General features: G+C 41.8%; 1 protein-coding gene across 2 annotated transcripts; it reads left to right on the top strand.

Annotated features, from left to right (window-relative positions):
• Positions 1-4,179: 4,179 nt before the first annotated feature.
• Positions 4,180-8,741, top strand: spp1 (secreted phosphoprotein 1). Of its 2 annotated transcripts, XM_048235247.1 has the most exons (9): positions 4,180-4,260; positions 5,673-5,737; positions 5,828-5,869; positions 6,167-6,232; positions 6,575-6,625; positions 6,926-7,006; positions 7,596-7,907; positions 8,019-8,214; positions 8,246-8,741. In XM_048235247.1, exons 2-9 carry the CDS (start codon positions 5,684-5,686, stop codon positions 8,494-8,496), a joined length of 1,053 nt encoding a protein of 350 aa, XP_048091204.1. In that variant the 5' UTR covers positions 4,180-4,260; positions 5,673-5,683; the 3' UTR covers positions 8,497-8,741. The 2 variants fall into 2 exon arrangements, with proteins under 2 accessions (XP_048091204.1, XP_048091203.1); XM_048235246.1 differs by having other exon boundaries at positions 8,019-8,741.
• The last annotated feature ends 4,144 nt before the right edge of the window (positions 8,742-12,885 follow it).

Raw genomic sequence — 12,885 nt, 5'->3', positions numbered from 1 at the left:
TTGTATGTATACACCATGCTGATGATGGCATTCCTTTATATTACAGCCAAATAGGCCAGCACATACAGACATTGTGTGTGACATTAGTGTGGGAATGGGTAGCTGTAAGCACAATGTTTCTGCATGCAAGTGGATCAGATGGGAAAACTGCTCCCCTGATTTCTCAGTTCAGCAAGATCGGATGCATGATTGAGAACGATGATTATTTCCCAACAAACGCTCTGCCATAGACATATAAGAAACCTAAGTCAATGCTGTCTGGAAGGCTTAATGTAATGTTTACCTGTCTGATGTCTTAATCACCTGAAATGTGTAGGCTGAGTATATCTGTCTAGTTGATGTGTGAATCACCTGCCATTTTGACATATGTATTACTGTTGTGTACTATCATGTACTTAGTGGTTGAGATGTGATAAGGGTTTTCCCCTGTGGTTACTCTCTACACGCCCCCCTCTCCCTCTCTTCAGCTTCTTTCTCTAAATTCAAAACAAAAGAGTAAAAAGCCAAAGGGGAAAATACCCATAACTGTCTTTTTTTTATAACATATATAGGCTTGTGCTGAGCATTTGTATTAGCTAAACACAATGGAAATGCCTCTCTTAAGGACCCACTCCCTAACTTGTGCTGTATAAATTTGGCATAATCTTCAAAATACAATTATTTTTACTATAACCTTCAAAAAGCTTTAACTGCCGGTTGTAGAGAGACATCACTCAGCTGCTTGTGCTACATTTCTAAATACTCTCCTCCCTTTCCTTGGAATCCAGGGTCCATTAACATTGCTGAAACTCTTAATGTACAGTGGGCAGAATATTAATGGACAACATACAAAAATCATGGAAACCACACTCAAACTGGTCATTTTGCACAATGCTGACAATGGTCTCTCGGCTTCAAGAACGCTGGACAATAGTAAAGGCATTCTATATACTGTTCTTTCAATGCTTTGAGGGTTGTTAGCTGGGATTGTATAATAGTTAGTGTTACACCACACTTTATGACTCCTGGGTCTTAAACAACTCATTCACCCCTCATAAAGTGACCCAATAAAGGCCACATCAGATTATTCCCATTGTGCTTCAGCATTCATATACATCTTCTACTGGACAAAAGCTCATGGCTCAGTTCAGCATTCCAAGAGGAATTATGGATATGAATAGCAAATCCACGTACTGTAATGTGGAATTTATGGGTTATTTCCAAACAAAGATGCACCACAACGATGGCCTGGTCTCAGTTTAACCACAATGGAGCTGTATTGTTCATGGGTTAAGCAGGGGAATGACATCAGCATCATAAACTAATGCTGTGTGGATCCGTCTCAATTGGTGCCACATGTATTTTCTAGATCTTGCACACAGCCAAACCACGGCACCAAACTGACCCGACGGCGATTAAGATATTTAACACACTCTGTGGAGAAGAGCCATCCAGTGTTATCGTTCAGATTGCCAGACAAGGAGTTTGTCAGATATTAAATATTGTCTCAATATCATTGTTTCTTTCTGTATAAATACTTCATTTAGTACTTGCTTCTATGTCAGACTAACAAAATCATTTGCAGACTATCGTTTGTAGACGTAAATCAAACTTCATTAACAGGCCTCTCATTTGCATTTGTTTGGCCAGGATTAGTATGGCTTCAAAGATCATTTGTTTTACACCAAATCTACTTTACAAAATCTAACAAAAGTTCAAATCTAATTACATCTTAAAGCAAACATTTGGGATATAATTCATCATTATTATAATCTTACAATATGTCATAAAATATGATCCATAGACCTATCTCCTAATTAACATCTGAGTTGAGCTCATAGTATCAAGCCTTATCTTTCTGCTCACGGCGCAAGATGGAACTATCCAACTGTTATACTGCTGACTACAACTGTTTCTTGTACATTATCAATAAACCATTTTGGACACATTGTAGACCCCAAAGGAAATGCTGTCTCTTCATAGTTATTGGAATATAGGCCTAATTCCATTCCATTTAACGATATTTTCAGACTATCAATATGTCTGTTTATGTGATTAAGAACAAATAAAGAGACAAAGAGATGAATTTGAAGAGACACTTTGATCCACAGACTTTGGTGGAGTTTATTTGGTGGCTTATTTCAGAGTGGCGTGGGGAAAACAGCAGTCATCCCGTGGCGGTCTCGGTGGTGGTGTCTTTTGTGTCGATCTCGCCCGCGGACCGCAGCCACGGCGCAAGACAGCGGAAAGCGAGACGCTCATTTGGACGTTCTTGAAAAACTTCCAGACAAAGGCCACTGAGGAAACATGTCGCGGTGACAGACACCCAAGATGGAACACTGTGGGGTAAAAACACACAACTTTTCTTCCCTCAAACCTCTTGCTTTATGTGACAAGTCCTGGCGCATTCAATGCAAACTTTTCAGACAAGTCTGGAATTCAGGCGCATTCTGAAACGTAATGTGGTGCTTCCCTCCCCTCGTGTCTACATCACTGTGAAGGGGGAAAAAACGGCTTCTATAGCCTCGAGTGAAAGTGACCGAGCAGATAGAGGCAGGACGACTACCTGTCAAATGAGTTCCCCTGATCCAGACTCGCTAATTGCAAGCCTGAGGTAGAGTCTGTGACGAAGAAGCAAATCATCAGGGCGTTTGACGCTAACTACCACTTAGGGAGGATTGTTGACTTTAATGTGCTCCCAACTTTATAGCAAATAATCATATCGTAGCATTCAGGGAATGCACAGTTGTCTGGATGTGTCAGGGGGATGGGATCATAAAACAGACAGCCTTTACACCCACATAGGAGTGATGGCCCGGCCCTCCCCTGGACTATAGGCCAAATCTGTATTCCTAAGCCTACTTCTAAAAGTAGATCACAACTTACCTTGGTGAATAAAGTCTAATCCTTTAGTTTAAATAACTTCATTATGCAAGTCATTGCGCCTCATCTGTCCCCTGATGCCTTGAGTCTGTTCTTTGCTCCCCAAGGACCAATGCTGATTAGCAGATAGTCGGCATGCTTCCTTGAAAATGTATGGTATGTAGGAGTGTATCCAAATAAAGTTTTGGAATAATAGCAATATGGTACTTAGCGTAGGATTTTACTTTGTAGTTATCTTCATCTTGTGTTGATCTGCACTAAGTTGATAGTTGAGAAATGAGATATCCTCAACGGAGAGAGGGTTTAAGGTGTAAATGTATTAGTTGCCTTGTTTCCATCCTGGTACAGACAAAAGGGTGGTCTCTCAGAGCTATCTTTGATGGAGGACATGACCTTAGAGCTAGATAGTCTGCCTCAGTTCCATTGTGTTCGTGGTACCCACAAGGAGAACTGGAATGCACGGGAGGGTGAGAGGACTCGACTCACTCACTCACTCACTCGCTTGCTCATTCATTTACACGTTTGTCCAAAGCGAATGACATTTAAGATACAGAGCTACAGCAACAGAATAATGTTTAAGCTGCATTCACACACTTGTTCCTCTCGGTAGGGATCTCTATTGTTGACCAGCCATATCATCTTCTCCATTACTTGGAACTGTGCAACAGCTGCCTAGAGTAAACAATGCCGATCAGTTGCTCACACAAATTTAAGAAAGACATGCAAAGAGAGAAGGCCTAAGGTCCTTGTCAGAAGTAATGCAAATTTTAGAATCAATTTTCTTTTCCTGTAATGACTATTTTTCAGTGAAGATAATGCTTTAATCCAATATGCTACCGGTGAGGTCCTGATATTTTAGTCTACAGCCTAATTTCTTTTCGTAAATCCAATCGCTTTCTTGCTTAGTTGGAATGCTCATAGAATGTTTCAGTGCATTCTCCATTCATGGAAACTAGGTGCTTGAGACATATGAAATAAAAGATGATACCCTCACAATCTGTAAAGAAAATGGTCAAATCTGCCATGGTCATGCAACCAGTCCACCTCCATGGTGTTTTTTTTACTTTGGTAGGATCACAAGAATAATATAAGATATGTGAGCTTTTGTTGTGCCCGACATGCCATGCCCATTGGTGTATGTTTGCATTGGCCGACCGCAGCAACCACAGGAAGAGTGGGAGATGGGAGGTGGGACAGCCGTGGTAAACCTCATGACATCACAGGCTGCGCTGCCATTGGCTGACACCGGAGGCTGAAGGGTTTATAAGCCAACTAGCAGCATCCTCCAAAGCAGCATCACAATCCTCAGTCACTTCACTGGCAACCAGGAGCATACTGAGCAACACTCTGAATTCAACCTGAAGTGAATCTTTCAGTTCCCTGAAGAGACAACCACAGGTAAAAACAGCTTTCAATGTATTCTTGATATATTCAGTCTGTTTCATGTAAGTCTTGCAACCATGTTAAGGGTAAATGTTAAGAGTGGTTGCCTCACATCTTGTTGAATGCAAAAGGCTGAGAACAACTTGTAGACATGCAGCCTTAGTTTCTCGTCTTTGTAGAAGAGTGTTTTAGAGTGATTATAGCAAGGGATACCTCATGCACTTAAGGTTTTTAGAGCTTTTCTGTCTGAAATTGAAGACCTTTATTTACACTTCAGGCATTCAGAGATATTATGCTATGCAGTATGGATTAAAGACAGTGTGGTGACAGCTGATTAGTATGAGGCACTGGATGAGAAAGAATTGAAATTACTGAGCGCAGTATTTCTTTGATCCAGGCACTCCAAAACAAAGAGCTGCATGATTGACAAATGCACACAGTCAGAGAGAGCCGGTTTTTGGAAAAGATTAAATGAAACCACAATCCACATTTTGGGATCCGGAGCAATTAACACAAACATGACCAAGGGAAAGGGCGGAAGCTGTGGGCAGTCTGTAGTCACCCCATCCTGGGTTTGTCACCGACTCACATGTTCCAGCGGCGAAGCCACAATATCAAAGCCTCATTAGATAAACAGTAATAATAACAGGCACTACAATTAAAGCGGATACACAGACTTGTCTCGGCCCCTGCACTGGGGCCTCAGCATCCCCCTTTCCTATAGTGGCCATGTTTCACGTGGCGTTAGCGTTACGCTCTGCACTTTCCACAAGCGACACAAATTTCAGGGCTCGCCTCGCTGTAATAGACGAGCTAATGAGAAACTGGCTCCAGCTTCCAAAATAAACTTTGAGGCGTTTCTCAGCACCCAACGTACACCCGACCCCCTCCATCTTGTGGCTGTGGTTTTCTCAGAGCCTCCGCATTTAACTCGGAGAATTATACACTTGTCAAGATCATTATAGGTGGAGTCAACGAGAGGGAGGTTTTTCAACGTATATTTTGCGCAAGGTCGCTGAAATGGAAAACATGGAGGATGTTTTGGGCCGGAAGTTAGTTGGCGGTACTAGGCAGCAAGGGCCTGGATATCCAACAAGCTGTGGACATGTGTTCTCCCTGCGGAACTCTCTCTCCTCCAACCTTTGTGAAGCTGTGAGGTCTCACTTCAGATGGACCTGACAATAAAAGTGGCAGTAATTGCCCTTTAATTGTTGTGCACTTAGCTTTGGGACATGATGAAGAACAATTCATAAAGCTTTCACTAGGATTTAGAGGTCTAAAAAGGGAGTGCAGTGTATTTTAAGGCTCACTGTGCAAAAATGTGACAATGATGAAAAGTACTGTTTAAAGTGTTTAAAGTTTTACTGTGATGGAAAAGATGGAAGTAATGAATCACTGAAATGAGTTTCCTTTCTGTTCCTCTCCAGACATCAAGACCATGAAGGCCGTCATTGTTTTTGTGCTTCTTTTTGCAAGCGTCTTCTGCCACCCAGTATGTAAAACAGAAAGCTATTCCATAAATAAGTACATTTCCGACTGAAACGTAACTGACCATCTCACATAACTTAATTCTGCTTCTTAGGTGAAACGCTCTGCAAGCAGTTCAGAGAGCTCAGAAGAAGTGGTATGTTTCATTTTAAAAACACCCACAGTTTTTTTTATCTGGACAATATTAATATTCACAAATATAACTTTGAGTCATCTGCCTGTCCAAATATGTAGGCCTTCAAAACAGACCAAATCATTTAATGTGCATTTCAGATGTGTCATCAAGTACTGAAATAGTTTATAAGGTCAAAATAATTTCACCTGTTAGAAGTCTGAATTTATAAGTATGTTTATTACAAGCTACTTGTCTTTTATTAGTCTCTCTGTGTGAACAATGCTCCGTTAATGGACCGTGGAATTGTCATGTTCTCAGGTGAGGCCAGCTCCGGTACTTCGGAAAGCTCCTGTAACTCTGACCATGAAGGCTGCAGAACCTGCTGTAAGAACCGACTGTTCTGCTGAGAACTGTCATGTCTATGTGTTTAGATTAAACCCTGTCACACAAATGTTTAATATAAACACATGCACACAAATGCACAAGCGCACACACACACACAAAACACACACACACACACACACACACACACACAAACACACACACACACACACACACACACACACACACACACACACACACACACACACACACACACACACACACACACACACACACACACACACACACACACACACACACACACACACACATGTAGGCATGGGGTAATTGCTACTTGCTTGACTAGTGGAAGTGTTTTCTCACCCTGGGCTGTTGTTGTTCCAGGCTGCTCCTGCTGATTCGGATGAGAGCACGGAAACATCAGAGGAAACTGAGGTATGTAGAGCGATCTGTTTGTAAACAAACCCTCGAGCATACCACATCTGCTACATTTTTAGATTTTCTCAGTGACTGCACACACACACACACACACACACACACACACACACACACACACGCACACAATTAAAAAAAAGGGATTTGTCACATTCACTGGAAAGTTAGTGGAAAGTTATCCATTAACATCAAATATACAGACACAGACTTGACTAATGCGATTTTGAGTCACTTCCATGGAAGTGGACTGGAATATCTAAGCGACTGACTGAGTGATGACCGATATTCCTCTGTCCTCAGGAATCTAACACGGCATCCGACGACAGCACAGACAGCACAGACAGTGCCGACAGTGCCGACAGCGTGGACACACAGGAGAGCGTGAGTCACTCCATTTATGCCATCCCCAGACAGACACACATGTGATGTGAATCATCAGGGCTATATACAGTGCATAAGCATGCAGCCATACCAAGAGGGGTGGGAAAAAACACAGCACAGTCCCAGAGAAGTCACCCATGTCATACCTCTTTTTCATACTCCATTTTCACTCCAACCATTTCATATGGTTTGGCACACAAGCCAAAATATGCACTATGAGAGTTCTTCAAGTGTGCCCCATTCAAATATGCAGAGATATGGAAATGTAAAGGAGACAGGGCCTGCCAGTGATCATGCTGGGAATTACTGCAACACTGCAGTGAAGCTGCTGTGATGTTGAAAAAAAGAAAAGTCTTGACTCTTGTAGACTCCAGAGGTATTATTATTATCTAACTAATGAATGTGTCTGACTCTGAAAGGACCACTACTGTAGATGGAAGAGGTTTGCACCATGTATAGGATTATGGTAAAAACTAAGATATACATAGCCTTGCTTGGTTTATAGTCGAGAGTAGAGGGATTTATGGAGAATATGGGTATGGTAATGATAGAGGACCTCTAGACTAAAGGCGGTATATATGTTTTGCAGGAAACGGAGGAGAGCATTAGCGAAAGTACGGAGTCTGGAGAGGCACCCACTACTGCTGCTACCACCGCTTTTCCCATATCGGTAGTGGTCCCCACATTCCCTCCGTTCACTGACAGTGGCCGGGGCGACAGCATGGGCTACAGCGACTATAAGAAATCCGGCTACATGGAGAGCAACGTTGTGGAGAAGGAGCCCTCACCTTACAAGTCCTACGCCGATGACAAGATGGGACTGAACATGGTGAGCAAGAAGTCCGGCGCGACCTTTGATGATGGTGCAAACAACGTTGAGAAGACCCTGAAGGTTTACAAGGTATACACCGTCCTGCGGCATGTACACAACGCCCACTTGCCCGCCTCGTCTGCACTGCCCGTAAGTAAGCACAGTCTAGCTAGTAAACCCACTGCTCTGTCTCGGCCCAAGGCCCTCCAGGTGCACGAGGAGATTCTGGAGGAGGACACCAGCACCCCCGACGTGGAGAGCCAGAGCCTGGACACCTCCAGCGGCATCCAAGACGAGGCCGTCGTCCCCAAGCAGGCCGAGGCCGGCCTGGACAGCAGTGCTTCCGCCGCCGAGGGCCCGGCCTCCTCCCAGAGCGAGAGCGACAGCCAGAGCCAGAGTGAGGAAGAGGCGGCGGCTGGGGCCGTGAGGGCCGCGGGGACGAACGCGCGCGAGCGCCGACAGCGACGGCACCAGCGAGAGCGAGAGCGCCAGCGCCAGCCAGGAGGAGGAGTCCGAAAGCAGCCAGAGCAGCGAGGAGAGCGCCGCCACCGCCACACCTGGGGCCGCCGACAGCGACGAGAGCGACGAGAGCAACGAGAGCCAGTCCGACTCGACCTCGGAAGAGCTGGGCCCAGAGCCCACCAGCGAAGCCCCCACCATCGTCATCACTGCCAAGTAAAACCAATCGCTGGTTCAATGTCCCCATGCTCGGCTGGCTGCGGTGATGAGTTTGCAAGGGGAACTTCTGTGGTGTGCACAGCTAAACACCGTGAGGCCTGAGAGAACTGATAAGCTCAGCTAGGAGGCATAGTAGCGAACATTCAGAGACATTGTGGCCCTTTGAAGGTCTGTACTTGCAGCATTTGTAAAGAGCAATAAAATGTCCATGGGTGTCTCGGAGAAGCACAGGCATTTATTGTTCATTGCACATTTACCATATATGTTTACGTTAATATATATTTTTACTACTATGTATAATGGTATAATGTATCTAAATTTATTAATAAAAATGCTCTTTTTCAGTACCTTTTAGCTTGTTGCCTTTCCTTGACCCCTGTAAAAACCACCAAAAAAACTAATGCATTGTAAGACATTTATATGGCCTTCAAATATTTGTTGTTGGTAAAGGGCATTACAGTCTATTGCAGTTACTAGCCATTGACTGTAATGTCTAATTTGGTTCACGTGACGATTGTGAACCAATTATCACAATCGGGTGCCCAATTTGTTAAAAACCAACAAAAAAAAGTCATGCTCCTACATATGACAAAAACTTGACATACATTGTACATACAATCCGGGCCACATCAGCAATGTTAGAGTCCATTCTCCGTATTGTAAGTCAGAGTGGCATCTACATGAGTTTGAAGCCAGTATTTTAAGGTAAAAGAATTACACTATGTTGCTTTAACAAGAGAGACATTTCAGTTAATATTAAGGGCTGTATTTTGCACCCTGGTGCATGGTGTAAAACTCGTTTTCCACCAGGCGCAAAGTTTAATTCCTTATTTTGCACGTTTATTTTTTAAACAATGCACCCAGGGGTGTGGCAATTAACAACTTAGGGAGTGGCTTAGCGCATTGTCTAAAAATCGCTATTGTACACCTGGTCAGAAGTCTATGGCGAGTTGTTTATATGTTATTTTAAGAGCGCATTGTCAACAGTCATATTGGCGGGTGCACCTATCATCCATGAACGCACACCAGCCACGTCCATGCAAAACATTACAAATTGCACGATTACAATGGGAAACATAATTAGAATAAAGATATTACAAAATACTGTACATCTCATGATGAGTAGTTATTCACCATTATTTGCAAATTGGTCATGATGGTTAAAAGTGATTAGGGGAGAGGCGAGAGACACGTATGGAGCACAGCTAAAGACACACTGTCACAAGATATAAGCAACTCCTCTGCAGGATAAATGTTTTTTATTCAGTCTTTTGAGCAATATTAGGGTAAGTGTTGCTTTTTCCAGCACATGTTTTCGATGGTAACCCATTGTCAGTCAATAGTGAAAGTAACAGCATATAACTGTCTTGTCGTTGACTGACACCATGGTAAAGTTAGTTTCACTTTGCCAATGAGTTCAAATACAGTTTTTCTCAATCGTTTTGATACCTGTATCAACTCTGACATCACATTCTCAAAACAGTTAACACCTGTGTCTGAACAAAAGCACTCTGGACAAAATGACACATTTTGCTTGCAAAAGGCTGTTACTCTCTCAAAACACTTAAAACATGCAGCAAAAGCAAATCTTGCCTTCAAACACTACAACTTGTTGCCAATTCAAAAACACTCTTTAATCAATCATTACACACTGGGCAACAAAATGCAAAATCTACTTCTCAAAATGAGCATTTTTGCTATGTCTGTTTCATTACTTTCTCATTTTTCTGGTATCAGAAAAAAAACTCTGAAAAGACAAAATGTACTAAATAAAAAAACGAATTATTCATTCCTCCCAAGATGTAACTGTCATTGACATGTAAGACATACAGCAAATACCTAGCAAGATACAGCAATTTTCAATGAACTACAACTTTCATCAAAATAGACATACAGTAAACACCTTTTGTACTGTTTTCTCCACCAAATAGGCAATACAGTACTTTGTCTAAATGTGCATTAGATCCATACTTGCAAATAGCAACACAGAACAGACATCTCTTATGTATAATGAATGATTGCTGATTGAAGAATTGTGCAAAGGAGTTTCACACAGGTGTATCAGAGATTCAGACTTATGCAAGGAATCTATACCACCTGTGAAAAGATGTTTTCCTTTTGTTTAGCATGAGAAAACCAATAGAGTTTGGGGCTTTTGAATGACACCTGTGTTAACTGTTTTGCAAAAGGGTGTGAGAAATGTGTGAACCCAATGAAAATGTGTGAACACATTCGCAAGAGATGACTTCTGCTGTGCAAAGAAAGTAGTCATGAAGACCAAGTGGGTTCTAGTTTACTTAAGCAGGTAAAAGCAATCGAGAAAAACTGTAATAGAGGAGTGCAAATGCGTGAAGGCTATGCTAGGTTTTAGGAAAGCATGGTTTAGTGGAATGACTATTCCATACAGTCTAGCAAGCAGCCTCCTTCAAGTGCGCCGTTGAATGTCAAAATACCGATGCATTTATTTGACATCACGCTTTGCGCTATTAAAGGGAATGACAGATGCCATTCTCATTGGTTTAAATGATGTTACGCCCCAAACACATCCATGACTGATTAAAAAACCCAGGAACACCTTGATTGGGCCATGTGCTCGATGTTTGATAACGAAAACCCTCCCAATGTGGACTGGACATCCTACTAAATTTGAATAAGTTTTTGACGAGTGACGATGTGCTTTTGACTATCATGATAGGGCCCTATGTCTCATTCGGTTTTTGTCATAACAAATGAGGGTTAGGATTAGTAGGTAATTATTAGGTAGGTTTAGGGTTAGAGTTAGGGTTAGGGTTAGAGGTTAGGATTAGGGTTAGGGTTCATGTGTCATGACAGTGTCATGTGTTCATGACAGTGTCATGTCACCCTTATGTCGATACTGTCAAGTAAAGTGTTACCGCTTATGCTAATGCATAGCTTGTCACTGATTTCATGAAAATAAAGAGGAGGAGGGACACCCCGAGAAGAAAGTCCACATAAATGATTACTATAGACCTTACAAAAACTAAAGACATGTATTTGCTGTATTGGCTACAACTGTATCTGTTGTAATGTATGCTAGCCTGAAAAGTCTATCCATCTCATTTAGATGCACAATGGCGACTGAGACCGCTCTGTGATAAGAGAAAAACACAGAAGGCTGCTTGCAAACACAGTTAGTCAAATTAGGCAGGATTACCTTTGAATTTGGTTGTGCTGCTCTGTATATGAGAGTATAGGCAGAGGCGGACAGAGTACACCCTTTTACCCTTTGCTAAATTTTACTCAAGTACAAGTAAAAGTACAACAGTCAGATGTCTACTTAAGTAAAAGTACTGAAGTACTTGTTTTTAAAAGTACTTGAGTATCAAGAGTACAAGAGTAGCCTACATTTTCTAAATATTGCATTACTACTGCCACAGTGCTTACATTTATGTACAGATACGTCCTACATGTAGTTATGAAAAATGTTGATGTTAATACCTTGGAGAATGTAAAAGGAATTGAAATTAAAATCAAGTCTTTTTACCATGTTGCCAGGGATGGGCAGTATTTCTAATACATGTATTTAAAATACGTATTTCAAATACAAAATACTATTTTGTAATTGAAACACTCAAAGCGAAAACTGTCATTAACTTGTTCAGAAAATTGAAATAGTCTGGCGAGATTAAGATTGGCACATTCCTGGGATGGACCTGCTGCGTCTTCATCCATTGTTTCGTCCATGGTTTCGTCTCTTATCTAAATCTGACCATGGAGTTGACTTTGGCGGAAAGCTGAAGGTGATTGCTGATAGGCTGTCCCAATCAGTGGTGCCTGCACAATCCAATCACGTTTGAGAGGGAAACAACAAATTGAGGGATTCCGAGATTTTTCTTTTTAGAAGTAGTAACGGGTACTCACGGTTATGGATAGAAATGTAGTGGAGTAAAGAGTACAATATTTGCCTCTCAAATGTACTTGAGTAAAGTCATGAGTACTCCCCAAAAATGATACTCGAGTAAAGTACAGATCCCTCAAAATTGTACTCAAGTACTGTACTCAAGTAAATGCACTCCATTACTGTCCAACTCTGGACAGTAATGGAGTACATTTACTTAAGTTTACAAAGATAAAACATTTTGGAGATATTTACGCTTCTGAACTCAAAATTGTCTGGATTGTGTTTCAGAAATCTGGTCACCTTATTTAGCAAAACTCTCACCATCATTTACTTGTATTGTATTTCAACCGTTGTATCAACCATACTGTTTATAAAAACAAAAATAATGCTTGAACGTTCTATTTGGTTCCCAATCTAATTCCTCTGCATTAAGATAACATAATATGTATTATTATGGAATGTTAAAACGGAAGCCTTGTGGGGCCAACTATGATGCTGATAATGGAACTCTTGAAAGGGTCTATATCA

The sequence above is a fragment of the Alosa alosa genome, chromosome 23 (genome assembly GCF_017589495.1).
Source record: "Alosa alosa isolate M-15738 ecotype Scorff River chromosome 23, AALO_Geno_1.1, whole genome shotgun sequence".
NCBI lineage: Eukaryota > Metazoa > Chordata > Actinopteri > Clupeiformes > Clupeidae > Alosa > Alosa alosa.
Note: the sequence above shows the minus strand (reverse complement) of the source record. Positions and strands in the feature narration are given on the sequence as shown.

Coding starts and splice junctions, on each gene's coding strand:
- spp1 (XM_048235246.1), top strand. CDS start 5,684: ATGAAGGCCGTCATTGTTTTTGTGCTTCTTTTTGCAAGCGTCTTCTGC. Junction 5,738..5,827: donor CAAGCGTCTTCTGCCACCCA/GTATGTAAAACA, acceptor TCTGCTTCTTAG/GTGAAACGCTCTGCAAGCAG. Junction 5,870..6,166: donor CAGAGAGCTCAGAAGAAGTG/GTATGTTTCATT, acceptor TCATGTTCTCAG/GTGAGGCCAGCTCCGGTACT.